Source organism: Numida meleagris, chromosome 3 (assembly GCF_002078875.1).
Source record: "Numida meleagris isolate 19003 breed g44 Domestic line chromosome 3, NumMel1.0, whole genome shotgun sequence".
Lineage (NCBI taxonomy): Eukaryota > Metazoa > Chordata > Aves > Galliformes > Numididae > Numida > Numida meleagris.
The window spans coordinates 46,594,413-46,619,983 of NC_034411.1; the positions used below are offsets into that span (position 1 = coordinate 46,594,413).

Below are 25,571 nucleotides of genomic sequence, written 5' to 3' on the forward strand. Positions count from 1 at the left end.
CCCCCTTCCCTTCCTTTTTTTCTCTCAACAAATTGAATTTTCGTTCTTCCTTAGAAATATAGTATATTGTCAAAGTTGTAGTGCTCGTCAATTACTTGGAATACGTCGTTCATATAAATCACCCAGTGTTTCTTTGAATCTATGACTTCTCAAGAGCTTTAACCAATTAAAGTCTATGGATGAGTTTACCATCTGTGCAAGAACAAAGAAATCAGAGTTCTCTACAAAGATGTAGGAATTCTTTGTCTCTATGTCATAGAATCATAGAATCATAGAATGGCCTGGGTTGAAAAGGACCTCAAAAATCATCGAGTCTCAACCCCCCTGCCACGTGCAGGGTCGCCAACCACTAGACCAGGCTGCCCAGAGCCACGTCCAGTCTGGCCTTGAATGCCTCCAGAGACGGGGCGTCCAACACTGGCAACCTGTTCCAGTGCGTCACCACCCTCTGAGTGAAAAACTTCCTCCTAACATCTAACCTAAATCTCCCCTGTCTCAGCTTAAAACCATTCCCCCTTGTCCTATCGCTATCTACCCTCACAAACAATCGATCCCCCTCCTGTTTATATGTTCCCTTCATGTACTGGAAGGCCACAATGAGGTCTCCCCGGAGCCTTCTCTTCTCCAAACTAAACAAGCCCAGTTCCCTCAACCTTTCCTCCTAGGAGAGGTGCTCCAGCCCTCTGATCATCTTGGTCGCCCTCCTCTGAACTCTTTCCAAGAGCTCCACGTCCTTCTTGTGCTGGGGGTCGCAGGCCTGGACACTGTACTCCAAATGGGGCCTCACAAGAGCCAAGTAGAGGGGGACCACCACCTCCCTCTCCCTGCTGACCACTCCTTTTAATGCAGCCCAGAACATAGTTGGCCTTCCGGGCAGCCAGAAGGACGGCCTTCCGGCTGTCTTTTCTTCAGTCTGTAATGCCATAATGGCTTTCTGTGTCCAGATGAGGCTCCATTAAGAATCAGTGGAGGTCTCAAGTGCTGTAAACTGTTTTCCCTCTCCTCCTCAATTCTGCTCTTGATTAGATTTCTGAAGGTGGACTGTGCACTGTTTAGGGCTTTTTCAGGATGCAAAGCCCAATCTGTACCTACTATGTGCAGAAGGTGGTTAGCACACCTTCTGTGTGCTACACCTCTACAAGTAGGCTATCTAAAAGTTTTCAAGGTGTTTTTCCTCTAGTAATAAAATGTAAAAAATGAAGACATAACTCATTCTGTATCTTTCATAATTTTTATTCTGTGCTTTCTAGATGAATCTGCTACCATGAATATTTCACATATAAATTAGTAAATATTTTCATTATCCTGATCCTTTCAGCTAAGCTTCTTTCAAGAAGTACTGCATTGATGGAAAACAGACCTGTTAGCTGCTTAGTGAAGGATTTCAGTGTTTTAAAATATTTGTTGAAGTGTTCATAATTTTAAATAGTTACGCATACCACAAGTATAATTGGCAGTGAAGCTTATGTTTACATGATTGTCTTTTTATTAGAGGAGATGACCAGGGCCTTGTTAAAAAGACTGTGTAGCAGAAACATTGTATTAGGGTTAAAACTTTTATTGTCACTGTTTGAAGAACATTCAAGTCTGTTTTCTGATAACAGTTCTTATGGTTATGTTGTGTTTCAGCAAAAATCCTGCGTACGTACAATACATATCTGCAGTCAGCTGCCTTCTCCTGTTCTGTGTCACCTCAGGGTTGCTTCTAGTACCCTTTCTCAGCTTTCAGTTTGTCTCCCACCTGAAGGCACTTTGCAGCAATGGAGTTCCTTCCCTGTCTCCCTCTGCTCTGCAATCAGGGCTTTCTGTTGGCTCCCCACGCTATTCTAAGCAACAGTCACTAAATGCTGTGGATTGAAAATGAGAATTGTTGTGGTGCTAGTGATAATTTTACTTATGTGAGAAATGCTCATGTGCAATAGTCCAGGCTCAGGCAGAATTTGCTGTGAATCACAGTTTATTTCACACTTCTGCAAAAGCAGACAACCTTCAGAGTAGAGTTGCATACAGCTGGAGAGATGCAACAGTTTATATTTCCTACATTCTGGTGCAAATTCCTTCTCCTGCTTCCTGTTTGGTTGAGTCCTCCGGGGTTTACAGCCTATTCAGTACTTCTAATTCCTTTAGTGGATGTCCCACCTCTGTTTACTGCTTGATTAACCCCTCCCTGTTATCTTCCCTTTCTTGTTTAGTTTTTATCTATTATGGTATGCTGAGATAACCTCTCATAGTTATCCTTACCCTCTGGCTATTATTCAGACCATGGAACTGTTTTGTACCAGTACATCTCCCGATGTTTCTCAAAAATGCAGGTCTTCTATACCGCAAGCAGGAGTTTATCTTGTATCTGAGCTCCACCATGCCTCTTTGATATTATAACATCTTATTGTTACACAAACAACATTTCTTTGCCCGCACTTAGATATAGAAAATATACTTGTTCTTTTTAGCTTAGCAAGTAGAATTAGTTAATCATAGTATAAGTTTCCCATGAAAGTTCTCTGAATTACAGGGTTTTTTTTGGTCAGTAAATCTACAGATCTATTCTTGTTCATATGAACCAAAGTTACCGTATCTAAGCTGTTTCTAAGCAGAAATGACCTTCTCAGTGCCTCTGTTCAGCACAGTCTCTGAAAGTCATGGTCTTTCCCTGCCTTTCAGACTCGCACAGATGGAAAGGACCAATGGCTCCTTCCTCACAGACAGCAGTTCCACCACAGGAAGCGTGTAAGTAACTCTTGCTCATTCAGGCTGCTAGGAACCTTGGTTATAGCTGTAGGATATAATCCTTTTTAAGTTGTAACACAGAATTTAATTTAGCTCCAGTGAAAGCAGCGAATTAGTATGACCCCAAGAAGACCTGCCTAAATTTCATTATTCCAAGAATCAGTTGTATAAATGGGTGATTCTTGTTTGGTGATATAAGGCAACTCTACATTGGTCAGCCACTCCACTTCAAACATGAGGAAATTTCATGTCACTGGAAAAAAATCACAACTCTATTGTTTCTATCTTGTGTTCCTTTCCTACTTTTATCATAGTATAAAAGAAAACTTCTGTGTCAAAGTGGGCAATGGAGGGGGTCAGTAACGTTTGCAACCTCCCAGAATGGATTTATTCGTTGCAAAAAAAATGATCAATACTGCAGGCTATACAGAAGAGTGTTGCTACTTCTTGCTTAGATTTCAATTTGCTGGCTGCTGATTCATGTTTGTACTTAGGGTTATAAACATATTAGATAATTTTATCAAAGCTATTTTCTTTTTTGAATTATGTGACATTTTTATTATAAAATCCTTTGTTAAAATGATGAACCTGAAAAGCATAAAACCCTTTGAATTACTGATGAATTAAGTAAACTTTTTTCAGTGATAAAGTGCATCAATGTTTTAACCTCCCTGTATCTTCCATTCTGTTAATTAAATCAGTGTAGTAGCCTCTTTAAACTTACTAATAAATAGAATCAACTTTTGTTTAAGGGGAAACAGAAATTGTTCGACTCTATTAGAAAATACTGTTAGTATACTTTCATTGGCTGTTTTAAAATCTAACCATGAAATTACCTATTAATTTACTAACAGTGTGGGATTTTAAATATTCTGCTTCAAAGAAGTACTTGTGATAACCTTCAAATTTGTTTCTTCTTTTCTGTTTGATAAGCTCTACTTCTCTAGCTAATTTTTTTTTCCCATGTGTTACTGTAGTTTCACCAATGTCAGAAGGGCAGCCAAACCATTCCCTTTTGGTTTCCTGAAAGAAAGAAAAAAAAGTACTGTCATTTGGTAGGGAATGCTGGAAACCTGAAAGCAGCAAAATGCTCATACACTTGATTGAGTTGTTTATTTTGGATTCAAATAATATATACTTAAGACCAAACAACCATCAATTCCAGTGGTAAAAAGAGGTGGTACATGTTTAATTTTTTATTGGTAATTCGGCTGCTGATTTTAAATGCAGTTTTCTTTCTCACCTATAAAAATATTCTTTATTTTAAAAAAGGGGGTGAAGATGGTGAACTTGTGTGTCAGAATGGGAGAGAGACTTAGAAATTTGGGTTTCAGTCCTGTTGTGAGAAGAGAGCTGTTACACAAGAAAATATACCGAAGTTCAGAGGCCAAAGAGAACAAAAAGAAACTGTACTACTCAGTGGCGTTTTTTCTTTTGTTTGTGGATAACATTGCATATTTCTGTTAAGCTACATGCAGAAGAACTCAGAAAATTCTGAAGAACTGTCATTTAAAACTTGTAATTAAATTATTGTAGAAAATGGAAGATCCTAACCTTATGAGGTGATAAATGTTACCTCATAAGGTTAAGATCCCAGTTTTGAACGTAATTCACCTACAGGGAGAACACTGGGAATCTAGGTTTATAGCTTAGATCTATTTTCATTCTTGACAGCTTGATGTTATAATATGCATGCTGTAATCATTCTGTATAGACTGAATTAAAAGTAGCAATTTGAAACTTGGATGTGCGTTTCTCAGCTCAGAGGCATCTGCAGTAAACCTGAGAAAAATCTCATTTTTTTATGATATTCTTTTGAACCTTTAGGAGATTATTGATGATTTAAAAATCAAATTCTCTCTTCATAATTGGAGCTACGTTCTGTGATCTTTATCAATCCTCAATAATTCCATGGTTTACTGAGAATGTATAACAGAGGCAAAGTTGCACTTAGTATTGGAAAAGTACTGCCCTAGCCTTGTCAGGTTAGCAAGTTCATCAGCAATAAGTTTCACGCACTTCATTCTTCAGAGGATATGTTTAAGAATCTTTCTCCATTGAACAGCCACCAAGGAAGACTAAGGAGACAATAAGATAGCTTCTGCTGTCAGTTAAACATCATGAGGGTTCTTAACAGAAATGTTCTGCAATATAAAGAAAACATTCTTCAATGAAATGTCTTGGGTTTTTTTTGATTAACCTTTTGTCTTGGAAATCATTATGATATCCTTTAACTCCTTAGGATTTTCTGCACTCCACTCCACTTGGATGTGTGCATTCTCCTAAAGTGTGTGTTTTCATGAGCTGGTAAAATATTTGTAGACAGCAAAAAAAAAAAGTCTCTCCTGTAGTATATCCATTCTCTTAACAATAACAAAAAAGAATCTAACTATCTCATGTATTAATTTTCTGAGATAACTGCATTGAAGAAAAATATTTTTCCTTCATGTAGTCTTCATAGAGTTCTAAAGGTGTGTGCTAGACTGGTGGGATAGGTTTTCTTTGCCTTTAATTTCTCCAAAATCGTGTATCTGTAAAGGAGACTGGACTTTGCAGAAGGAGAAATGAAGACTTTTCAACAGAGTGTTAAATGGTATTCCTCATGGAAAGCCATGCCTCGCAATTTGACAAATCACAGTGTAGGAAAATTAAAAGACAGAAGACATTTTTAGAGAAATGGGAGAATGTAGTTCTCTTATTCCTGCAACGTAAGAACTGTCCTAGCTAGCCCACACTGAAATTGTGTTGGACATAATATAAATTGTGTATAAATGTGAATGTTTAATAGCTGTTTTTTTGTGTTTGCTTTTTTTTTAATCAGTGCCTTTAATACCGGTCATCTTAGTGTCTGCAGTGCTGTTGATGGTACTTTACAGTCAACTGAAGATATTTTACTTGTTAAGGAGCTGTGCACTCAGTTGCAGAGGGATAGGAGCAAGCATGAACAACAGTGGTACTTTGAGCTGGCACTGCCACTCAATGTCTTATGAGTCAAAATGGAGTCCCTGTATATAGCACCTAAATACTCTGACATGGTGTAAATGGTTAAAAGGCAACTTGTCATAGTGAGAAATTAGCTCCAGATTAAAGGTAAAGACAAAAACAGCATTTCAGAGTGCCTTCTAGAACCTTCTTTGAATATTTGGTGTCGCATCAGTAGGTCAAGATATGCTTTATTTGGACTAGAATACATGATGCTTGGTAAGAGAAGAACACCACAGGAAAAATGAGAATAATGGAAGAAGGAGAATCACAAATATCTGTTACTATCTAAAATCTTAATCACATAAAATAATACAATGATGAAAAGTGGCTGTCAGGAAATACTAATTTTTCTCTCTACAACTCAGTCTTGATGAAGGCAAAGGATGTTCAATGTTTTTTTGTCTCTTGGTCCCCTCATGCATGTTTCGGAATAGATCTGTTGAAAATATTTATCCAGAGAGAACAAGATATTTCAAAAGCCATTTTCACTAGCTATCCTTGTTGAGGTGTTCTTCTCATTTGAGGTATACGTCTTTCAAAACTGACCTTCTGGGGTGTTATTTTCACTGCTTTCTGGTATGGTGGAATGCTGAAAAGGAACTTCAGTCTCTGCTCTTGAAAGAATTTTGTGTAGTTCTAGCTTTTTCTCAAGGTACACACGGTCTTCAGAGGAATAACCACCAAGGAAGACTAAGGAAATTATTTGTATGTTGTGCTTTTACATTGGTGGCCATCATCAATTCTGATGAAGAAAGTCCTAGATTTCTCAAAATTGAAATATTTCCATGCCACAGAGCACATCTCACTCCTTTTAGTTGTAGGTTGTTGTGAAGCCCAGTGCTGGAGCTCCTGTGCTACTAATGAATCTTAATTACTAATGAGCCTTAACTACAGTCATCAGATTTGTTGGTGCAAGGCACTGGTTATTGAAACAGTAACAGCAAGACAGACTAGATATGGAACACATGGTAAAATTATATTTTTCTTTTTGAAGACTTTTTATCAGATTTACCTTTAGCACATGAAAGAGACTGCTATCATTTGCAGGATATGATGCCTTAAAAAAGAACAGTCAATTTTCAATCTGTCATATACAGACTCTGAGGCTCTAAGCCAATGAGAGAGGAAGGAAGTGAATTTTTTCTCTGGACTGAATAACTGAGAATTCAAAAGATAACATTATCTGGAATCCTTCTTGAAGGGGGATTGTATTTACCTGTTTTGGTCTCAGCTGTTGGACACAACAGAGTGAAAAATATCAAAGTATTTCCACTGTAAATTCTTTCTTAAAAGTGGCTTATATCTCTTATTAAAAAAATGAGGTTACACCTAATGTAAAATCTCGACAGAATTTAAGTTTTAATAAATTCAAATACAATAAATCCAACTTTGCAGAGTGCTATTAAAAAAATCTATTTCAAATGACCTACATAGTTGCTCATAAGCTAATTCATCATCTTAAAAAGTAGACAGTATCCTGATGCCTAATTAAAATAAGCAGACTAAACTACTTTATCAGATGAGCCTTCCCTGACAACATCAACACTTTTGCACAAGAGAAGCCTGTAGTGCAGTTACATTGTATCATTTAAATTAATATTTAAACAGTGTTTTGAAACCCAAATGATAAAACTTTGTTCCCTCTCTGTTGTCTACTTTGCCACTGCAAGCTTTGCTTGCTGAAGGTGTTGACATTAACGTGCTACCACTTCCCTGCTTATTGCAGCTGTGTCAGTTTGCAGTGTGGGAGCATCCTACATGTTTTGCTGGACATGCAGTGTACCACGGTGTGTGAAGCCCCTACAGAGGTTACATCACATTGGAAAAAACTTGGTTATAAGGAGTGGAGTTTTTAGTTTGTTTTGTTTTTACTAAAATAGGAAAAGGATGGAGAAGTGCCATGGTATTTTCATTATCACATCAGAACCTGGTCCAAACTTGATTAACTACACTTTTTATGGTTTTATTTATTTTTAAGGCATTTTAAGTAAGTTATGTGCAGTTTATGTTCTCAAATTCTTGCTTTCACTATTTCTTTCTGAATGACCAGCAGCATTTGTTCTCCATACATACATTAAAGTGAACTGTTGTTGTATGCTACTACTAATCAGTCCTCTTTCTCCTGTGCATTGTATATTTATATGCTTTTGTAGTTTTAGAAACAATTCATAAATTTGAATATAGCTTGCTGAGAAACACATCTAACATCTATAATTTAAAATCTTGCAGGCTTATTTCCTATTCTTAGTCCTTTCACATAAACGAGCAAACGAAGTCCTTCAGCTTGACAAAGTTGTTGGCACACGTAATAAATGCATTATTGCTCTGTCTTAATCTACATTATTATATTGCTCCAGAGAGGATGAGCACGCCCTTATCCAGCAGTATTGTCAGACGCTGGGAGGAGAGTCACCTGTGAGTCAGCCACAGAGTCCTGCACAGATACTCAAATCAGTGGAAAAGGAAGAGCGAGGAGAGCTGGAGCGCATCATTGCTGACCTTGAGGAAGAACAAAGGTGTTTCCTAAGCATCCTATTTAGTGTTTGAATTGTCACCTCATTCTTTGAGCTAAGTGTATGCTATGTATTGTTACTGGAGAAGATGAGAAGGGATGCATTTAGGAGTTGTTATTTCAATGATTTCAGCAAAAAAAAAAGTCAAGGCATGTCATTCATGGCATAACTCTGTTAGGTAGAAGGGGCGGGTCTACACTAAAATACCATAGATTCACCTCTACTTCATTGTGTAAGTTTTCATAAACTACATGTCAAGGCATTGTCTTTGTATGAGCTACTAATATCTCTAGTTGGGGGTTGTGATAACATAATTTGATCTAAGGGTGTTTTTATTTTAAATTATTTACATCATCTTTCTTCTCTTCAATATACCAGGAGTCTGCAGATAGAATATGAGCAACTAAAAGAGCAACATCTTCGGAGAGGAATAAACCCTCTTGCATCACCTCCTGACTCCATTGTTTCACCTCAGCATGCTTCTGAAGATGCTGAGCTCATCGCTGAAGCTAAACTTCTGAGGCAACATAAAGGTCGCCTGGAAGCAAGGATGCAAATATTGGAAGATCACAATAAACAATTGGAGTCTCAGCTTCACCGACTGCGTCAGCTACTTGAGCAGGTAAATGTATACTCATGTCTATGTCTTTTCTGGCAGGTTACTTCTGAGTGATGTATTTGTTGGTGGTGCAAAGGTGTTGCAATTTTACTGTAGATATTTCCACTATGTTAGTTTGATCTGTTGCAGTCAGTCATTTCTAGGGTGAACAGGCATTTTTCCTTCTCTGTTATAAACTATTGAGAATGTCAAGTGAGCACAAAATGATTACAAGTGCTGGTGTGATTGTGGTAACTTAAGAAATATATAAATAAGTGCAACATTTTTTTCCGAATTTAAAAGCAGAGGGATGAAAACACATACCCTTTTCCAAATAGTGGTAGCAGTCACACCCTGTATTTGACTTCAGTTTTCCAATCTTAGTTATTTCATTTTGTTGCCACAGTCAGTCACTGAAACCTTTTTTGACACAACAAAGACAGATTGCCAAAGATATCTCTAATATGCAAAAGAACAAGTAATTCTGTTAAGAAGTCCAGTTCTTGAGTGGCATGTTTACACCTATAAGCTACAGCAAAATTTCTGCTTACAGGTAGGTGTTGCAGTCAAGAGCATTTTTGCAAATGCCAGTAGCTAGGGATAGTAGAATTTCTTGTTGGGGGAAGAAGCATTGATCATTTTTGAAGAACATGCGTATCTAGGTACAAAAAAATAAAATAGCAAGTTCTACAAGGTGTTGTTAGAGATGTTAGCTTGTAGAACATTGTGTGTGGAAGCTTGAATGTATGAATCTTTTTGCAGAAGTAATCATTACCGTTGGGTCAGAGTCCAGTAAGGCAAATGATTCCTGCCTTCCTTGAACTGATTGATTGGGTGTATGTGTTAGAGGATTTAACTACACTAAGAAACAGGCTGCATAGAACAATTATCAGGGTGGTGTAAGTTCCTGCTGTTGATGATACCCTTACTACAGCGATGAAGATTTTGTTGTTGTTATTCCCCTGACTGTCATTTTTCTAGGTAGTCTTGGTGTCATAGCATTAGGATGCATTTGTTCCAGTGACTTCCCTACTCCTCCAGAAGAATATTGTTGTTGTTGCTGTCATTCTAGCATATTCAATCAGTGTTTGAGTAATTTACATATTTAACAGGGTAGATAATTGGTGCAGCTGTTGATAATCATTCATGAAGTAAGTATCTTGATAACTATTGCCAACACTAGGTGTTTTGGTGAAGGGTTTAAAACTTGTAAAGAAACTGTTGTAGAATAGAAACACAGAAGTTCTGCCAAAACTACAGACAGTTTCAGCTTAGTGCTTAAAGCATACTTAAAGCGATTCACCCTTTAAATTTTTCTAATGTATCTGTAGATAATCTTATTAATATTACATTTTTGTAATCATTCAGTGCCTTTATAGCATTCATAACAAGATCTTTTAAGATATTCGTGTGTGTTGTGCTAGTGGGCAGTGGCTTTGAGGAAACAGCAGCATTTTCTTCTTAGCAGTTCTATGTCTGGATTTTTCTGGTGGTTCTGCAGCTTTTGGTTTCTGATAGAGTAAGGTAGAATCTTTCTGGTTGTTTAAACCTCCTTTGCTATACACTTGCTCTTTTGCTTACTATCCACAATCACCCTCGTCTGGGGAGTCATGCTAAGCTTCTGATTGTTCCTTGTGCCCTTCCCAAAGATGTTCTTGTTTCTGTTCTGTCCTCTTCTAATGGAGTGTCTGGTACCAAGTCAAGTATTTAAGAAGATCTGCATTATTGCTTTTGTAGTATATATGATTTTTCAATATACCTAAGTACATCCTTACTTTATGATTTTGTGTTCTTTTGACCTGCCACTAAGCAGATTTTTCTCAATCTGTCTCCAAGAATGCTGAAGCTATTCCCCTGAGGAGGCTTTGGAAACTTAAAAAATTCAGAATTTCAGAGTATGTTCTTTGGAATTTCTTTATGTTGACATCAATACAGTTTTGAAGCAGCGCTGAATCATGTTACTGGCCCTCTTTAACTTTCTGGAAAAATGACCACATGTTTGTTTTTCTGTCTAGGCCATTCACAGTGTGTGAAAGTCATTCCCTCACTCGCTGCTTGGGAAGGACTATTTCAGAAGCCAGCTGGAGATCTAAGTTTATTTATTTATTTCCTTTGTTTTTGCCAACTGTCCCAATTACTTTTTTAGTGGATGTAAAAAATCCCTTGTCTTGTTAATGAGGTGAATAATTTGCATGGAAGATTATCCTAAGTCCAAATGTCAAAATACACAACTATGTAATTCCTTTAGTACTGATTACCAGTGTTAAAGGACACCACTGTCCGTCTCACAGCACTTTCTTTGCTGTGATTCGCATTTCATGTTCTCTCTGTTTCTTTCTTTTGTCAGCAGCAAATCTCTCCATTTGTCTTCTCCACTCAGCCTCCTGACTGTTGTTTATGTCGATAAAGTGCCACTGAATCTATAGTACTGGGACTTCTTCGTCTAAGAAACAGGGGTAGAAAATTAATGAAACTTAGAAACTCCTACAGTAACTTAGATCTATATCAGAGCATTCAAAGGCATTCTTTAGAGAGCACCTTTAGCAGAAAAGCGCATACATCCTCACTGCATGTTTGCCTTCTTCAAGCGACAATTCTAAAGTTAACATGCTATTTTTATTTTAGCAAGCCCGAAGGATTGGTAGCTGTCACACAATGTTGTCATTTGGTCTGCCTGATTGATTATAGTGCCAAAGAGGAAGGTGAAACAGAATTCGCATGCGACAGCTTTGATACCACCATGTTTTGTTAATCATATAGGAAAAAAACATGCATTTTCACTTTTATTTTATACAGCCCTTTTAGATACTACATGTACAAAATAGAATTAAGACCTATTATGAAGGGCATTTAAAGCCTAATTTGATTTTTCTTTCCCTGAACAACTGAATAGAGGTTTCATGCTGGATTTGATATTGAATCTAATGGAAATTAACATCATCTGTCAATGGATGTATGATAAAACTGTAAGACAACATATATAGGGGCTGCAGCTCCCTCCCCTGCTAAAAGCAGAAGAGCTTTAGCAACAGAGAAACAGAGAGAGCTTTGTGGGTTTTTTTGTGGCTGGGCGAATAAGTCAGGAACAAGAAGGAACATCTGCAATGAATTTGGAAAGGGAATTAGCCTGCTTCTGAGGTATTCTGTAACTAAGGTGTTTGGGAGGTGTTTGTTTGTTTAAAAAATGACAACAATAACAGAAGTCAGGTGAATAATGAGCATGACTTATTGGTCCCTTAAGCTACAGTTCAGGCACTTCCGCAGGAAAGACACCAGCAGGAGTCACACAGATGTAAATCATTTTTGATCCAAATTGTTAAAATAAATACCTCCCTTTAGGTCCTTTAAAGCTGCAGTATTACAGAGAAATCCCTCAGTTTCAGAGTTTTCTGCAGAGCTTATTTGTCCCTTTGCATCTTTATTTAGTTTTTCATAACAAAAAATATGTCACCTCCCAGAAACTGAAGTTGGAAACTTTCCCTTCAGCCCTACTGAAGTGTGCTCGATCTCTCTGCTTTTAATTACTCAAGGAGCAGGTACGATAACACATAATGATAACATTAACATGTAGGGCTATTTTCTTATGGTTTCTGCCTTCTTCTATTCTGTTTTGAATAACAGTGCCTGAACTTCATAGTACCTAGAGGAAGCTGATGATAGAAATGATCAGATTTTGCAGGTGTTTTGCAATTGGGGCCCAAGTAGAATATGATGGTATTGAGTTTTGATTCCACAAGTTCTTGGTGCTCATTATGCAGCCTTAGAAAAGAGACTATGACTTTTCTGTACCTCCATTTCTTTCCCATTAAAGTTTGGGTTATCTCTCATTAAAACTGTTAAATCATATAAATACATGCAGCTATAGCCTCAATTATTTTGCGTTTAAGTTTGCTTAGTATCTAATTATTAAGACTTCTCTTCCACAGCCAGAGCTCGCTCTTTGCTGCTCCAAACCCCACTATTCATTTGCTGAGCTGTATGGTCTTGACTTTGTAAGAAGAGGATTTTGGTTTTGTTTGGCTTTGTTGTTATTGTAGTCATTAGAACTAAATAGTGTCTAATGAAAATGAAGTCATTAGACATTGTCCTCTGATTAGAAAGGAATGTGTTTAAAAAAAATAATGAAATCCAACTGTGATGTTTCATCTAACTGCTACAGAAATATATGATAGATCAATGTAAAGTGTTCCAAAATGCTTTATTTGCTCTCAGTTAATCCACTATTAGAGTCCTCGTGCTCTGTGTGTTGTTTTTTTTTTTTTTTTTGGCATTTGCAACAGCACTCCTAAGTGACAGTAAATAACCTTCACTACTAATTTGTCATTTAAGTTTGTAGGCATCTCCTTTCTATCCTAATTAGTCTTGACTTTGCAATGTCTTGCTATCCTTAGTCTAGCCTTTGTGTTGCTGTACTGCAGTTTACTGTTAAGTCCAGTGCTGATCTTCCTCACTCAGTCGTCTCTGCATCATTTATCCACATTTACTGCTTCAGGAGGGACAGAAATCCAGTCCAGGTACAAGTCTGCATTTTGGATGACTCACATCCTCTCTATCCGTCTATTGGTGGTGAGGACAAACACCTACTCTGCCACTGAAGCTACCCTTGTTCTACACTGAAATAACTTGTAACCTTCGGAAAGGTTTCTTCATCTCCTTAGCTCTAAACTCTTCTTGAACAGCAGGTGCTGTACAGAATTTCCTGGGATTAGTTACCCCCGACTTGGTGTATTTTAAATCACTAAATTCATTTTACCTAGACCCTGTAGCTGGGCTTAAGCCTTATACTGAATAACAAATGACTTAAATACTCAGTAGGCATTCACTGCTCATACTGATGTCTTGATGGCAAAAATCCTTGCCTGACTTGAGAACATTTCCATTTTTCTTTGTCTTCTAAGTGCAGAGCAATCTCTCTTGATTTATTCTTTTAGTCAAATGTGGAAGTTGGTATTGTCATAAGGAAAGAGAGATGAGATTGGGAAGAGAAAAACAGATTCACTGAATGCTCAAGGGAACATTTCCTTCTATGTCTCACCATTGTGTGTGCAAGAAAAGGTATCTCTCATTGTTCAACAATTTGCAGTTTTTTGTTGAAGTTTTTTTTTTAACTTTTCTCAAAAAATTGAATGTTGCTGTGAACTTTATGCTGTGAACTACTGAGGAGCAAAGTTGTGCACAAATGAGCTGTTGTGTCAATTCCTTCTGCACTGAGTCTTGTAGATGTTCTAGATACTTTTGCTGTCTCAAAAAAATCTTTAAAATAATTTTTGCATTACTTTTGTGTCTACTTTTGACAGATTTACATAAATAATCTGATTTTTTAAGCTGTTTGAAAGTAATTTGATGATTTGCAGTCAAAAAGATAGATGAGGGGCGCAGCCATTTCAGTGATGATTATGTAATTGCCTCAGATATAAATGCTGTTTCACATGCTTCTGGTTTTTCATAACAGTCATTTTTGGAGCCTAAGTATTGTGTAACTCTTCTTCATAGGATTTCTTACAAAAAAAAAAAAAAAAGAAGGGAAAGAGGTAGAAATGCCTCTGCAAGATTCCTCCCAGTATTTCTGAGTTTTATAGTGAAGAAGTTTTATGATCTTTTCTTGTCTTGCATCCACATATATATATTTATACGTAATCTCACACACATGACTACAGCTATGAATGACTACAGTACTTTGATGTTTGATTCTTAAAGTGACTGTAGGAAACCAGAAAGACTTGCCTCTACAGTTTCAAAGTATGGGGACTCCTGTTCATAGTTTTCTGGAAATTCTATAGTAAAATTTGGGGACGTTTGGCAATCTGGAGATCTCCATACTGTGGAGAAGCAGCAACAGCAGGAGTGGTGGGTGGTAGCTACTACTTTTTAGATTTAACAGTTCTCTTGAATCTGGCATCTTTGTTCAGCTTGGTTGTGAAAGAAGTTTAGCAAAATAATTTCTGGATTGAACTGATGCTTTTAAGCATGATCAGTCACCTTAGCCAAAGCTTCTTAGTACAGCTTAGCTGAGTGCGTTGTGTGTGTGCACATATGTGTATGTATATACATACATATATATACACACATACATACCAACCTCATTAATACCATTGTGTAGCTGGGCTGAGAGCCTTGTCAGGTTGTTTGGATTGTACTTAACAAATTGTGTTTCTGTGTCACACCACTCATAGCTGAATATCATTATTAATAAAATGACAACTGGAGTGTTTATGATGTTTAAGCCGGATTTTTTTTTAATAGGTTGTTTTGTTTTGTCTTCCTGATAGCTGTATAGACCTAAGCCAACTTTGAATAGTTTGGAGAGAAAGAGGAGGAAAAAATGAAAAGAGGCAGGATTGCTATATATGAGCTCACACTTCGATTATGTAGGTATAATTTACCTAAATTTGCATTTCATTGTCTCCCATGTAGCCTGAGTCAGACTCCCGGGTTAATGGTGCCTCCCCCTGCACTTCACCTCAGCATTCAGCCCTTGGCTATTCGCTCGATCAAGAGACGAGCTCACAGTTTCATCAGACAGGTGAGTGTCTGGTCAGGTAACATGCTGTGTGAGTCTGTTGGTGAATAATGAATGGTTTTGTTCGCATCTTTGTGAAATTATTTACCAACAAAAACACACAAAAAGGAACTGATCTTTGTGATGGTACTGGGAGCAATGCTTATTGCACCTGGAGTGCTGCTTCCCCACACCTGAAAGCAGGTACAGTATCTCAAGGATCTGATTTATGGATGTCTATCACAGTTTTTTTTGGTCCTAGCCATCCTGAGCTAGTAGGCTAATCTCCCCTCCCCTGGGAGAACCAGATTGCATTGGAGTGAAATGGCCAGCAGCTGTTTGTACTACAGTACATGCATACAGCCAAGTAATCTGTCAGATACAGGAACAAATGTCCAAATCCATATAATTGAAACTTCCTGATTGCTGCTTTAAAAATTCAGTGTATGCCCTCCTTATTCTGGTACTTTGACCCCACCCCTCAAAGGCTTCACATCTTTCGGAATTATTTAGTATTTAATAGTACAGCCCCTGCACATCAGGGAATTTCACTATTGAAAGATTATTTTAAATTCTCCAATAGCAAAACTCATTAATTCCACTGGCAATTAGCAGAAATAATTACGGACCATTGAATGTTCAAAAATAGGAGAAAAAATAACAGATTTTTCTCAAACTATCTAAGCGTAATTTCCTCCCTATTTTTCTTTTCATGCCTTTGTTTTATAAATTTAAGAAAATTGTGTTATTTCTGTGGAAAGCCAGAAAAATATTCTTTTGCATACTGAGAAGTTTTCATTCAGCACTGACGTGTGTTTTCATTATAATTTGTCTGAAAAAACATGGAACTTCTCTGAGTCTGGTTTAATGCCATGGTAGATTTATAAGCAATGCCATCTAATTACAGAGCCGGTTGTATTCCCTAACCATTCCATATGCTAATTTTAAGCAGCACTTTAAAAATATCACAGCGATGAGGATTTTAACACCAGTGAAATTGCTGGTGCATATTGAATAAATACTGACTAGAAGAGATTTATTTATTGATTTCTTTTTTTTAAAATGTGTTCACTCTGGAAGTTAGGTGACAAACTATCTGACACAAAAAGTAAAGAACATAACAGAGCAATTATTGAGTATAATCCCTCTATTTTATAAACCTTTTACTTAATTTAACTGTAAATTCTCATAGGCTGCTTCTTGTTGATAGTTCCTTCCAGTTAAAATTTGGGTGCAATGGTTGAGCTTTAATAACAAAGTATTTATGCTGCAAATCGGTAATTTAACTTTCATCTCCTCTCCTAAATCTGTCAGTTATCAGTGACAGTTCCTGCACATTAAGTTACAGATGCTTCAGCTAATGGTTTCCGCTGAAATGTAAAGCAATGCTCAAATGGATGATTGGATGAGAATGCCTTTAAGAATGTTGTCATCTTTTCTTATTTCCTTGTTACTAAATTAATTGCTTTTTTTTGTTGTCATATCTGCAGATGACTTGTTAGTTCCACCTCACGATACCAACACAGATCTGACAGATGTTATGGAGCAAATCAACAGCACATTTCCTGCTTGCTGCTGTAAGTCTAACAAAATACTCTCTGACAGTAGTAGTGAATTTGAGGCGGACTTTTGAAGAAAAAAGTCATTCCCATGACGTTGACTAAGAAGAAATCTTTTCTCTGATAAGATTTCTTGTCAAGATATACAACTTACAGAACTCTGCTCTTTATGGTTACTCAATATTCATTCTCCCATATTTATGGAGGAAAATTTAAAAATATTCTTGTTTTACACTGAACTTATTCACTATAAGAAAAGCCTGTTGCTCCATATGGAAGTTTCATTTGTGTCTGCATAAGGGAAAAAAACACCTAGAAGCCCATTTCTTGCTGATGTAAAGCCTATGTAGAACTTAAGTGAATGTAAATTCAGAAATTTTGAATGCTTCTGTAATAGAAATTGAAAAAAATGCCATAGGCAACAACAGGGACCATAGCCCAATCCTGATTCCCTGAACTAATTATTGAACTAGTTACTAAGCTAATTGACCAGAAGAAAAAACTGTTAATGCAGCACATAACACCATTCCCTGCTTAAGTACATTGAAAGTTAATATTTTATTCAGTGTCTACTAAAGTAAAGTCAAATAGCTTCAAATGCATGGCTTCTATCAGCTGACATATGCTTCTGCTGACACTGTTCCTTGAAGAGTGTCACTGCTCTTGGAAGAATGAGTAGCTATCTTTCTGGTTCAATCAGTATTTCATACGGACTGTTGTTTTATTGTTTTTGGCAGACATGGCATAAAGTGGCAACTTTATTTGTCTTTTTTTTTACCAACATGCATACATTTATCTTCACCTTCAGCTCTTCTGCTTTAGCAAAACAGTAGAAAGCTGATTCATTCTTCCACTTTCAACAGTTCTTTGCGATGAAATGTAATAATTATGGTTAGTTTTAAAAGGCACAAGTGAGAGGGAGGTGTTAATGCCCAGTCCTTTTGGAAACATCAGAGCTCTGCTCTATTCTGTGTTGTAAGCTCAGTGAACTTTGTGAAAATACCCCTTTTATCTCTTGTATATACATTGGCTGTGAAGAACTGCGTCAAAGAAGATGCACTTTGCACATTTTGAGAAAGCAAATTAGAATTTAGTGAAAGAGGTTTTGATACAGCTGACCCTTGATATTTTCAGTGAGTTCAGTAGTTCAGAGCCCATTGCTTTGTAAATTAAGGATTTGATTCTAAAGAACATCTGTTTTTGAAGCTGAAAGCTAGTGAAGCTACCTGGCACACCTCAGAGGTGTGTTGTATAATAAGTAGAAAATACAAGCAAAGTACAGTTCTTGTTTTTGCACATTCCTTTCTCGCATGTATAAGCAGTATAACAGCTGCTTGGGCATTTGGCCCAGGTGAGATTACAACAAATTTGTAGAAGTACTCCCTCAGATTCATGTATTGGGGCAAAGTTGATAATAATAAACTGTTCTCCACACTGGGAAATGAGGAAACAATCAAATTTTCATGAAACAACACTGCAAATAGGGCAAGAGGAGACTGAAAGTAAAAACACCGCTTTTTTTTTTTTTGGATTGTCATGTGTAGCTGAACTTTTTATAACAAAAAAAAAAACTTTTAACAAAGTCCCAGTTCCAAATACTGTGTGATATTTCCATTTGTCATAGACATGCTGCTGCAGAAATCAAACCAAACCTGTGCTTCCCACATACTAGGTACTAGTCATATTTGCTCTTAAGTCATACTGTAGGGTGAGCTGGAGGACTAAGCTGAGGGCTAAGTGCTGTCTGCCATTTTATTGGCGTTGTGATGTCAGAATATAACCAGTGTTTTAATAAGTAATTTCCCTGCTTTGATTTAATGACAACAAAACCATGATAGCACAGCTTCCAAGAAGTAAAGCCTAGTGGAAGCACCTTTCCTTCTCTAATACAGCCTTGAAGCCCAAAAGTAATTTGTTCTGAAAGCGTTGTGTCTTCTAGTGGCATTAACTGGTCTTGGGGACAATGATAAGGGTCCTTTGCCCTCCACAGATAAGATGCCACTGACCTTTTTCAATGCTAAGGACTACTCTGCCTGCCCCAAGCTCTAAGGGGAAGAAGATAACATCTCTGAAAAAAAGTATGAGTTCCTTCTGATGAAAGTGTAACTTGAAAATAGTTAAAAATATTTACTTGTTTGAAAATGGTAGGGAAATTTTCTTGTGTGCTGGTAGCATTTTCATTAGTTTTTTTCTCCTAAATTAAAAAGCGTGTAGGAGGGAGTACTGAAGCAGGTCACACGCAGCGGTCATAGTGTCTCCAGCCGTAGAGGCTGTCAAGACTGTTGATGGCAATCATCTTGCTTTGAGTGAAAGATTGCACAAGATGACCTGCGGAGACTATCTGATGTTGCTGTGGCTTTCTGAATCCAATTTTGTCGTATAAATTAAAGGTCACAATAGAAGGCTTTTCATGACTGATTGAGGTCCAGGTCAATCCTTTCGATGTACTGATAAAGAAAAGAAACACTAAAAATGCTGCCTGCCAACGCTTCTCCTATTCTCCTGAGTCATGCTGCATGCTGTTCATCACTCTGTTCCCTATGACTTCACAGGGATATCAGAGTACTTAGCAACTTCTTGAGATACTCTGGCTTTGGCACCAGTAGCATTGCAATGTCTCTATATAACAATAGCCATTTATATGATTTATATGGTAGCCATTTATACAGCTATTGCTATAACATCCAGGCCTCATAGCATACTGAGAGTCTCTCTTCAAAACCTCTGCAAGGTAGGGGCATAACAGCACTTCCATCTTCACCTCCTATGTCTCAGAAGAAACAACAGGGACCAAGAACTGCAGCTGCTTGCTGTAGGAGGCATTGGGAGGAGTGGAGAACACTGTCAATATGGGGCCTATAGCTCAGTTGCTAGGCTCAGGACATGCCTGATGGCATGAATCCTAAATGTTGAACCCCGGGAGTCTGTGGATTACTTCCAAAGGATGCTCAAAAAGGACATAGACTAGTTCACGTACTGTGTATAATTCTGTGTTGATTTCCCCATGCTGTTACCTGATCTTTTTTCTGAAGGGTAGATCAGGAGGAAGAAGTTGTCTTGCTACAGACTGAGCAGGACACTTCCATAAAATGCATTAAAAGAAGTTGGAGGAAAAAAGTTGCATTAGACTACTAACCACAGGACATTCTTGGTTCCTAATCCCTTGGGACCCTAGGGAATGATTGCTATTGGCTGCTGCTGTTCTGATTGCACACAAAACATGTTGGGAGAGTTCTGCATAGCTGAAGGGACAGTCACAGCAGTCACAGTGCTTAGGGCTTTCCAGAAAAATGGATTTGCAAAACTTTCCCAGAGTAACTTCGAAGTAGCCAAGCAAGGATACAGAAGGTGTCCCATCTTTAAATTTCTGTTAACTGCTACATCACACTAAAATAAATAAGCAAGCAACTTGCAAACCTGATGCACTAAAAGAAGTGGGGAGAGAGCAATTATTTACTGCTAACTCTTGAGATAAAAATTCCAGTTTTTCTATTCTGTCTTGTCTTTTTTTCCTCATTCACAGCCTTTTATCCCTGCATGCATTTCTTACATGCATCTACTTCCTTTTTGAATGAAATGTCTAAAATGTCACAGCTATTACTGCAATATAGACAATATCAGTATTATTCAATGACATACCAAGCTGCTCTAGTATGATTTTATTTTAACAGAGGTTTTTATAATATAGCACTCATAGATCTATGTAGTTGTAAGTGGTGAAAAACGAGCAATATAATCTGTATTCATAATGCTATAAATTTGTTGCAAGAAAAATTATGAAGAAAATTATGTACACATCGTTGCAACACACTTGTAGTTAAATGTTTTTTTGAGATAGAAGCTTTCTATTCTTTGACAGTACGTATTTTCCAGTTACTGTATTTGTTTTTGTACTACCAAGATGCAGAATCATGTAAATTTCTAACTTTTTTTTTTCTTATTTGCAGCAAGTTTCACTGGCAGACAACAGGTATGAAGCATTTTAATATATTTGCATAGCTGTTGGAAGCAGAGTAAAGCAAGTGGGAAAATTCCATTAAAGTGAAGTGACTAGTTCCTTATTTTCTCCCTAGTGGGCTATTTGGAGGCTAGACTACTGTAACAGGAAATTTAAATTTTGGAATATTCAAATTAATAGAAAATTCCGGCTGGCTTGGACATTAACAAAGGTACTGTGATGTGCAGCTTTAGGGTGCTGACCACAAGGAATCAGCTCAAATCTATTTGCTAGTTAGTTTCAAGCCAGCCTCAGCTCTGTGGGATCAAAACTGGCTCCTGCAAATACATCCGTGTGTGCCTGTTCCCTGATGCCCATAGCTCCAGTTCCAGATGGGTCTATGCATCAAGAGCTGTAGAGTAACTTCAGTATTAAATTATGCTGCTTCTCACAGTAGGCAACCTCTTTACAAACCCAAAGAAGATATTTTACTACTTCCATAGTTCACAAAAATGTGGAAATCGGTCTGATATTTAGATGCTACCAAGTTCTTGAAAACCTACCTTGTATGAGCGGTTAGTTTCTCTTACAAATAGGAGAAGTAGGGGAAAAAAAACAAACAAAAAAACCCACAACAAACACACTTGTTATAGGTTTAGGTTGATATTAGAGCAAAATTATGACTAAAAAGGAACAACATAATCTTCTGTCATTGCAGTTTTCTTGCAAAGTTTCATTGTTAAATAAGTCTAATAGACTACCACAGCTTGCTATGTGTAAGGTATCAGAAGGATGAAGTGATAGACAGATTTAATTACTTCCCTAGTTTCTTCACCTTGTCCATTAATCCACATTTTGTAAGGTCACACCTCTCCCGTGTTAATATCTAAAAATTCAGAAGTATTACTTGACCAAACACTTTCTTGGACTGTAATATCTGGTGTAATAGGATTGCCCTTCTGAACACTGACTCAGACTTTGGGTTTCAGTCTCTTAACAAGGTAAATTAGTGAATTAAAATAACATTTTTCAGCAGTCCTTCCTGTCAGCAGGCATAGTGATATCTTTCAGTGTAATCAGTGATTAATATTAATCTTCCTGAGAAAGCATTTTATTTTTTTAGAAACAAAATGATTTCCGAGTGATCTCACACTTGAAATACATCTCTCTAGCACCATTTGAGAAGGGATATTTGTCTGTTTTGCAGAGAACAGAATTACAGAATCATGAGATAGCTTGGGTTGGAAAGGACCTTAAACATTACCCAGTTCCAACCCCCTGCCATAGGCAGGGCTGCCCCCCACCAGCTCAGGCTGCCCAGGGCCCTATCCAACATGGCCTTGAAAGTCTCTAGGAGTAGGGCATCCACAAACTCTCTGGGCAGCCTGTTCCAGTGCCTCACCGCTCTCTGTAAAGAATTTTTTTCCTAATGTCTAGTATAAATCTCCCTTCTTCTAGTTTAAAACCATTCCTCCTGAAACAGGAGCCTGGAAATAAGTATCACATTTTAGGGGACTCTGTCCAAGCCCCAGTTGTGTATGCTCTCCAATTTACCACTTAGGATTCAGATAAAACAGTAGTTTGTCTAAACATTTTTTCTATGGGTACACCACAAGGAAAGCCTGTGAACTGTATTTATTACTCTGTAGTCATAAAATCCTTTGAGCTTTACTCAGTAAGAATTTTAAGTACTGCAGCACAGTAAAATGAGGATTCTCTTAACTACATGCCTGGGTGATTTGCTGAATCTTGTGACAATACATCTACATTTTTAAAATATAGGGTTTTTGCAAAATTATATCTGAATCCTTAAGTGAACCAAGTCCAGAGTATTTAGAGCTCTCTGTAGGGGACTGTGCATGTTAGTGTATGGCACTGACATGGCTGTTTCTCATCATTACAGGCAATGTGATGTGCTCATTTGGATGTCCACCAGTGCTTCCTGACGTGCAGTACAGCCCTTTTCTACACAACACCAATTGCGAGTTCCACTCCATCAGAAGGCTGCATGGGACCTTGGAACATGCTGTTTGCTTTGACCGCGTGTTCTACTTGAAATACTAAAACACTGAATACCCAAAGATAAGGATATTGTTTTTATATTATAGGTTCTTTTTCTTCTTCCCTTTCTATGCAACTGTAAATTAATGAGCAGTGGAGTATTTGTCACTGATTTGTATAAATATACAGCCGCGGGAAAAGGGGCAGGGGCTTTATATACGTTCTTTTTGATAAAGTGAACTGCATAAGGAGTTTGGAGCAAAATGTTACATTTATACATTCCTTTCAGCTCTTTGCTTTTGCATTGTAAAATATCCTCAGTTATATTCTCATTCATTTAATATTCTGTTCTGATTATTTATATGCTAACTATCTGACCAGGCACACTTCAGAATTACCCTTGATTTGTTTTCAGAATTGGCATATGAAGTTCCCGTAATGCGTGTTATTGTTACTGTTTAACACAAATTGCCTTTAAGTGCAAGCTACAGTATTTTAACTCCATTAAACAAGGTAAACTCTGATTTCAGTTCATAAGAATTATCATGCACCAAAATAATATTTTAAACATTCTTTTAGTTGATTCTAGCCAACACACTCCATTTGGAGGATTTTTTTTTAAGCTTTACTTTACTTTGAATCAGGAGATAGCTAAAAGAGGACTTAGATGATAGTTTAAGTTGTTTTTAGTAAGGTCTAAGTTAGTGTAATCTTGCCCAACTTTGTTTGGAGACAAAGCTTTGCTGTTCCTTGCTGTGCAAAACTTGTTTCAAGTTTTGGAACCCACAGTCTGTGAACTAAAGCTCATTTCCGTGAGATCCTCTTTTGTTTATCCAAACACACGAGTCTTTTATCTGCCTCTTAGAAATGAAGAGACAATTAGAAAGCCTTTTCCAATACTGTTAGTGATGAAATGTTTTCTTCAGAGCTGCAGTGCTCTTAGATGTTATCATGTGGCATTGTAATCTTGCAACTCATCTTTATCTTTGAGATCATTTATTTATGTACTTCAAGTAGGGATAATTATGGGAAAGTTATGTCACTGATCAGCTGATCTCTAGATTTAAAATAATCAACAGATTTTTTAATGCCTTTACGGAGTTTACAATGCTGCATGGACACTTGCTTTCATTACAAGACATACCTTTAATTGGTAAAAATGCATGCAATATATGTCATGTATAGTGGAGATAATCTAAACTATGTTGTTGTTGATTATTACTGAAGAAAAAAAGCCTCAAAATGGTATTGGAAGAGTTATAAATTCTGTACTGCTACCAAAAGATTCTTGAGGACATTAAAACAAAGTCAGGAATATCTAGTGCTTTTGAGGTGGTGCCAACTAGATTGTCCTGCACCCACAGTACTCACTCCTGGAACACTGCTGCTTGAGTGAAGCGCTGACCACGTTCTAGTGTTGGCTCTGGTGCCAGTTCTTTCTGAACTCTTTGGCAAATTATTTAACCACTCTGCCTCTGTTTTCCCATCTGTAAAATGGGGATGACAGTACTTACCTCTCAAAGGTGTAGAGAGCTTAGTTAGTTAGTCTGAAAAGCTCTATTTAAATGCTAAGTATTATTCTTGAGTGGGTGGAGCAAAACTGTCAAGGTGAGAAGAGAAGATGCTGGCTACTATAAATGCTTCACCTATTAAAAAAAAAAAAGTAGCATAGTTATTCTGAGAAGACAAACACATTTTACAGAAGAGGAAAGCCATGACCACCTTTCTACCTCAGACCTATCTTCATGAGTAGTATTGGAAATAGCTTTATATTCTGTTCTCTGCAAAGTACTTTGCTTTTATCAAGCTTAGGTCATTCTCTAGGCAAAGAATCCTTAAAAATAGCCCCCACATAAGTTTAAAAAAAAAGTCTAAGTAGTGAATTTGGTGGCTTTTATTTTTGTTCTGAATATGAGGTTATGTGTAAAGTTGTTTTTCTGCCTGTGTTTGTATGCATCCTTTGTCCTCTGCTGCCAAGAAAATGCTACTACAAACACTACATTGTAACATTATTCCTCTGCGATAATAATAAATAAATGGAATATATTGCAGTAAGATGAGAAAATGTATGGAGTTCCTTCAAGTTTTGTGATCTCCAAGGATGGCACTTCTCATTATTACGTGCTGTAAATTTAATTCTCAAGGGAACTAATTTTAATACAGCAGTGCTACATACCAGCATTTTGGAATCTGGTTTTCATTTATATAAATGAGATAAAACAGTATTTTCTCCCATAAGTCTGTGTGTATCTTCTGAAGTTTTTCACCTTCAGTGATTTAGTCTGGAGTCCTGTTCAGCTGCATGACAGATTTTAAATATGATCAACAGAGAAGCACTGCTTTAATTTAAAAGGTGCTGTGTATACATATTAAGAATCAGCAATAATACATGAAGCTTTGTCAAATATTAGAACTGTAAATTAGTCTACGTTTCAATGCCATTTAGTCAACATGCTCAGCTGAAACACAGTACTAGTTACTCAGTCATGATATATACTTTCTAGCCTTATAACGTGCTAAATTGGGGTACTTCCATTAAGCTTTTGTCAATGAGTGTTAGAACTGCTATGCTTAAAGCAGGAGAAAAGAGTAAGAATTCCTTGAGAAGAAAGCATCTGTCTTAGTAGTGAGGAATTCTGAGGGGCAAAAATATCTAAATAACTCCCCAGGGTTGGATTTAGACATCTTAAGGGCCTGGTTTTTCTTTGTGTATATTGAGGCAGCTTTCCTTCTCAACTTGATGATCTCAACA

At 37.2% G+C, this 25,571-nt stretch overlaps 1 protein-coding gene across 8 annotated transcripts in view; it reads left to right on the forward strand.

Moving 5' to 3' along the window:
- UTRN (utrophin) overlaps nucleotides 1-24,888 on the forward strand; it is a 354,351-nt gene extending 329,463 nt beyond the window's left edge. For all 8 annotated transcript variants that reach the window (XM_021391928.1, XM_021391929.1, XM_021391927.1 and 5 more), the window contains 7 exons: nucleotides 2,662-2,727; nucleotides 8,070-8,228; nucleotides 8,604-8,847; nucleotides 15,238-15,346; nucleotides 16,813-16,899; nucleotides 20,829-20,851; nucleotides 22,722-24,888. In XM_021391928.1, coding sequence (XP_021247603.1) covers nucleotides 2,662-2,727; nucleotides 8,070-8,228; nucleotides 8,604-8,847; nucleotides 15,238-15,346; nucleotides 16,813-16,899; nucleotides 20,829-20,851; nucleotides 22,722-22,730 — 697 coding nt within the window. In that variant the 3' untranslated portion in view covers nucleotides 22,731-24,888. The remainder of the gene's footprint in view (nucleotides 1-2,661; nucleotides 2,728-8,069; nucleotides 8,229-8,603; nucleotides 8,848-15,237; nucleotides 15,347-16,812; nucleotides 16,900-20,828; nucleotides 20,852-22,721) is intronic.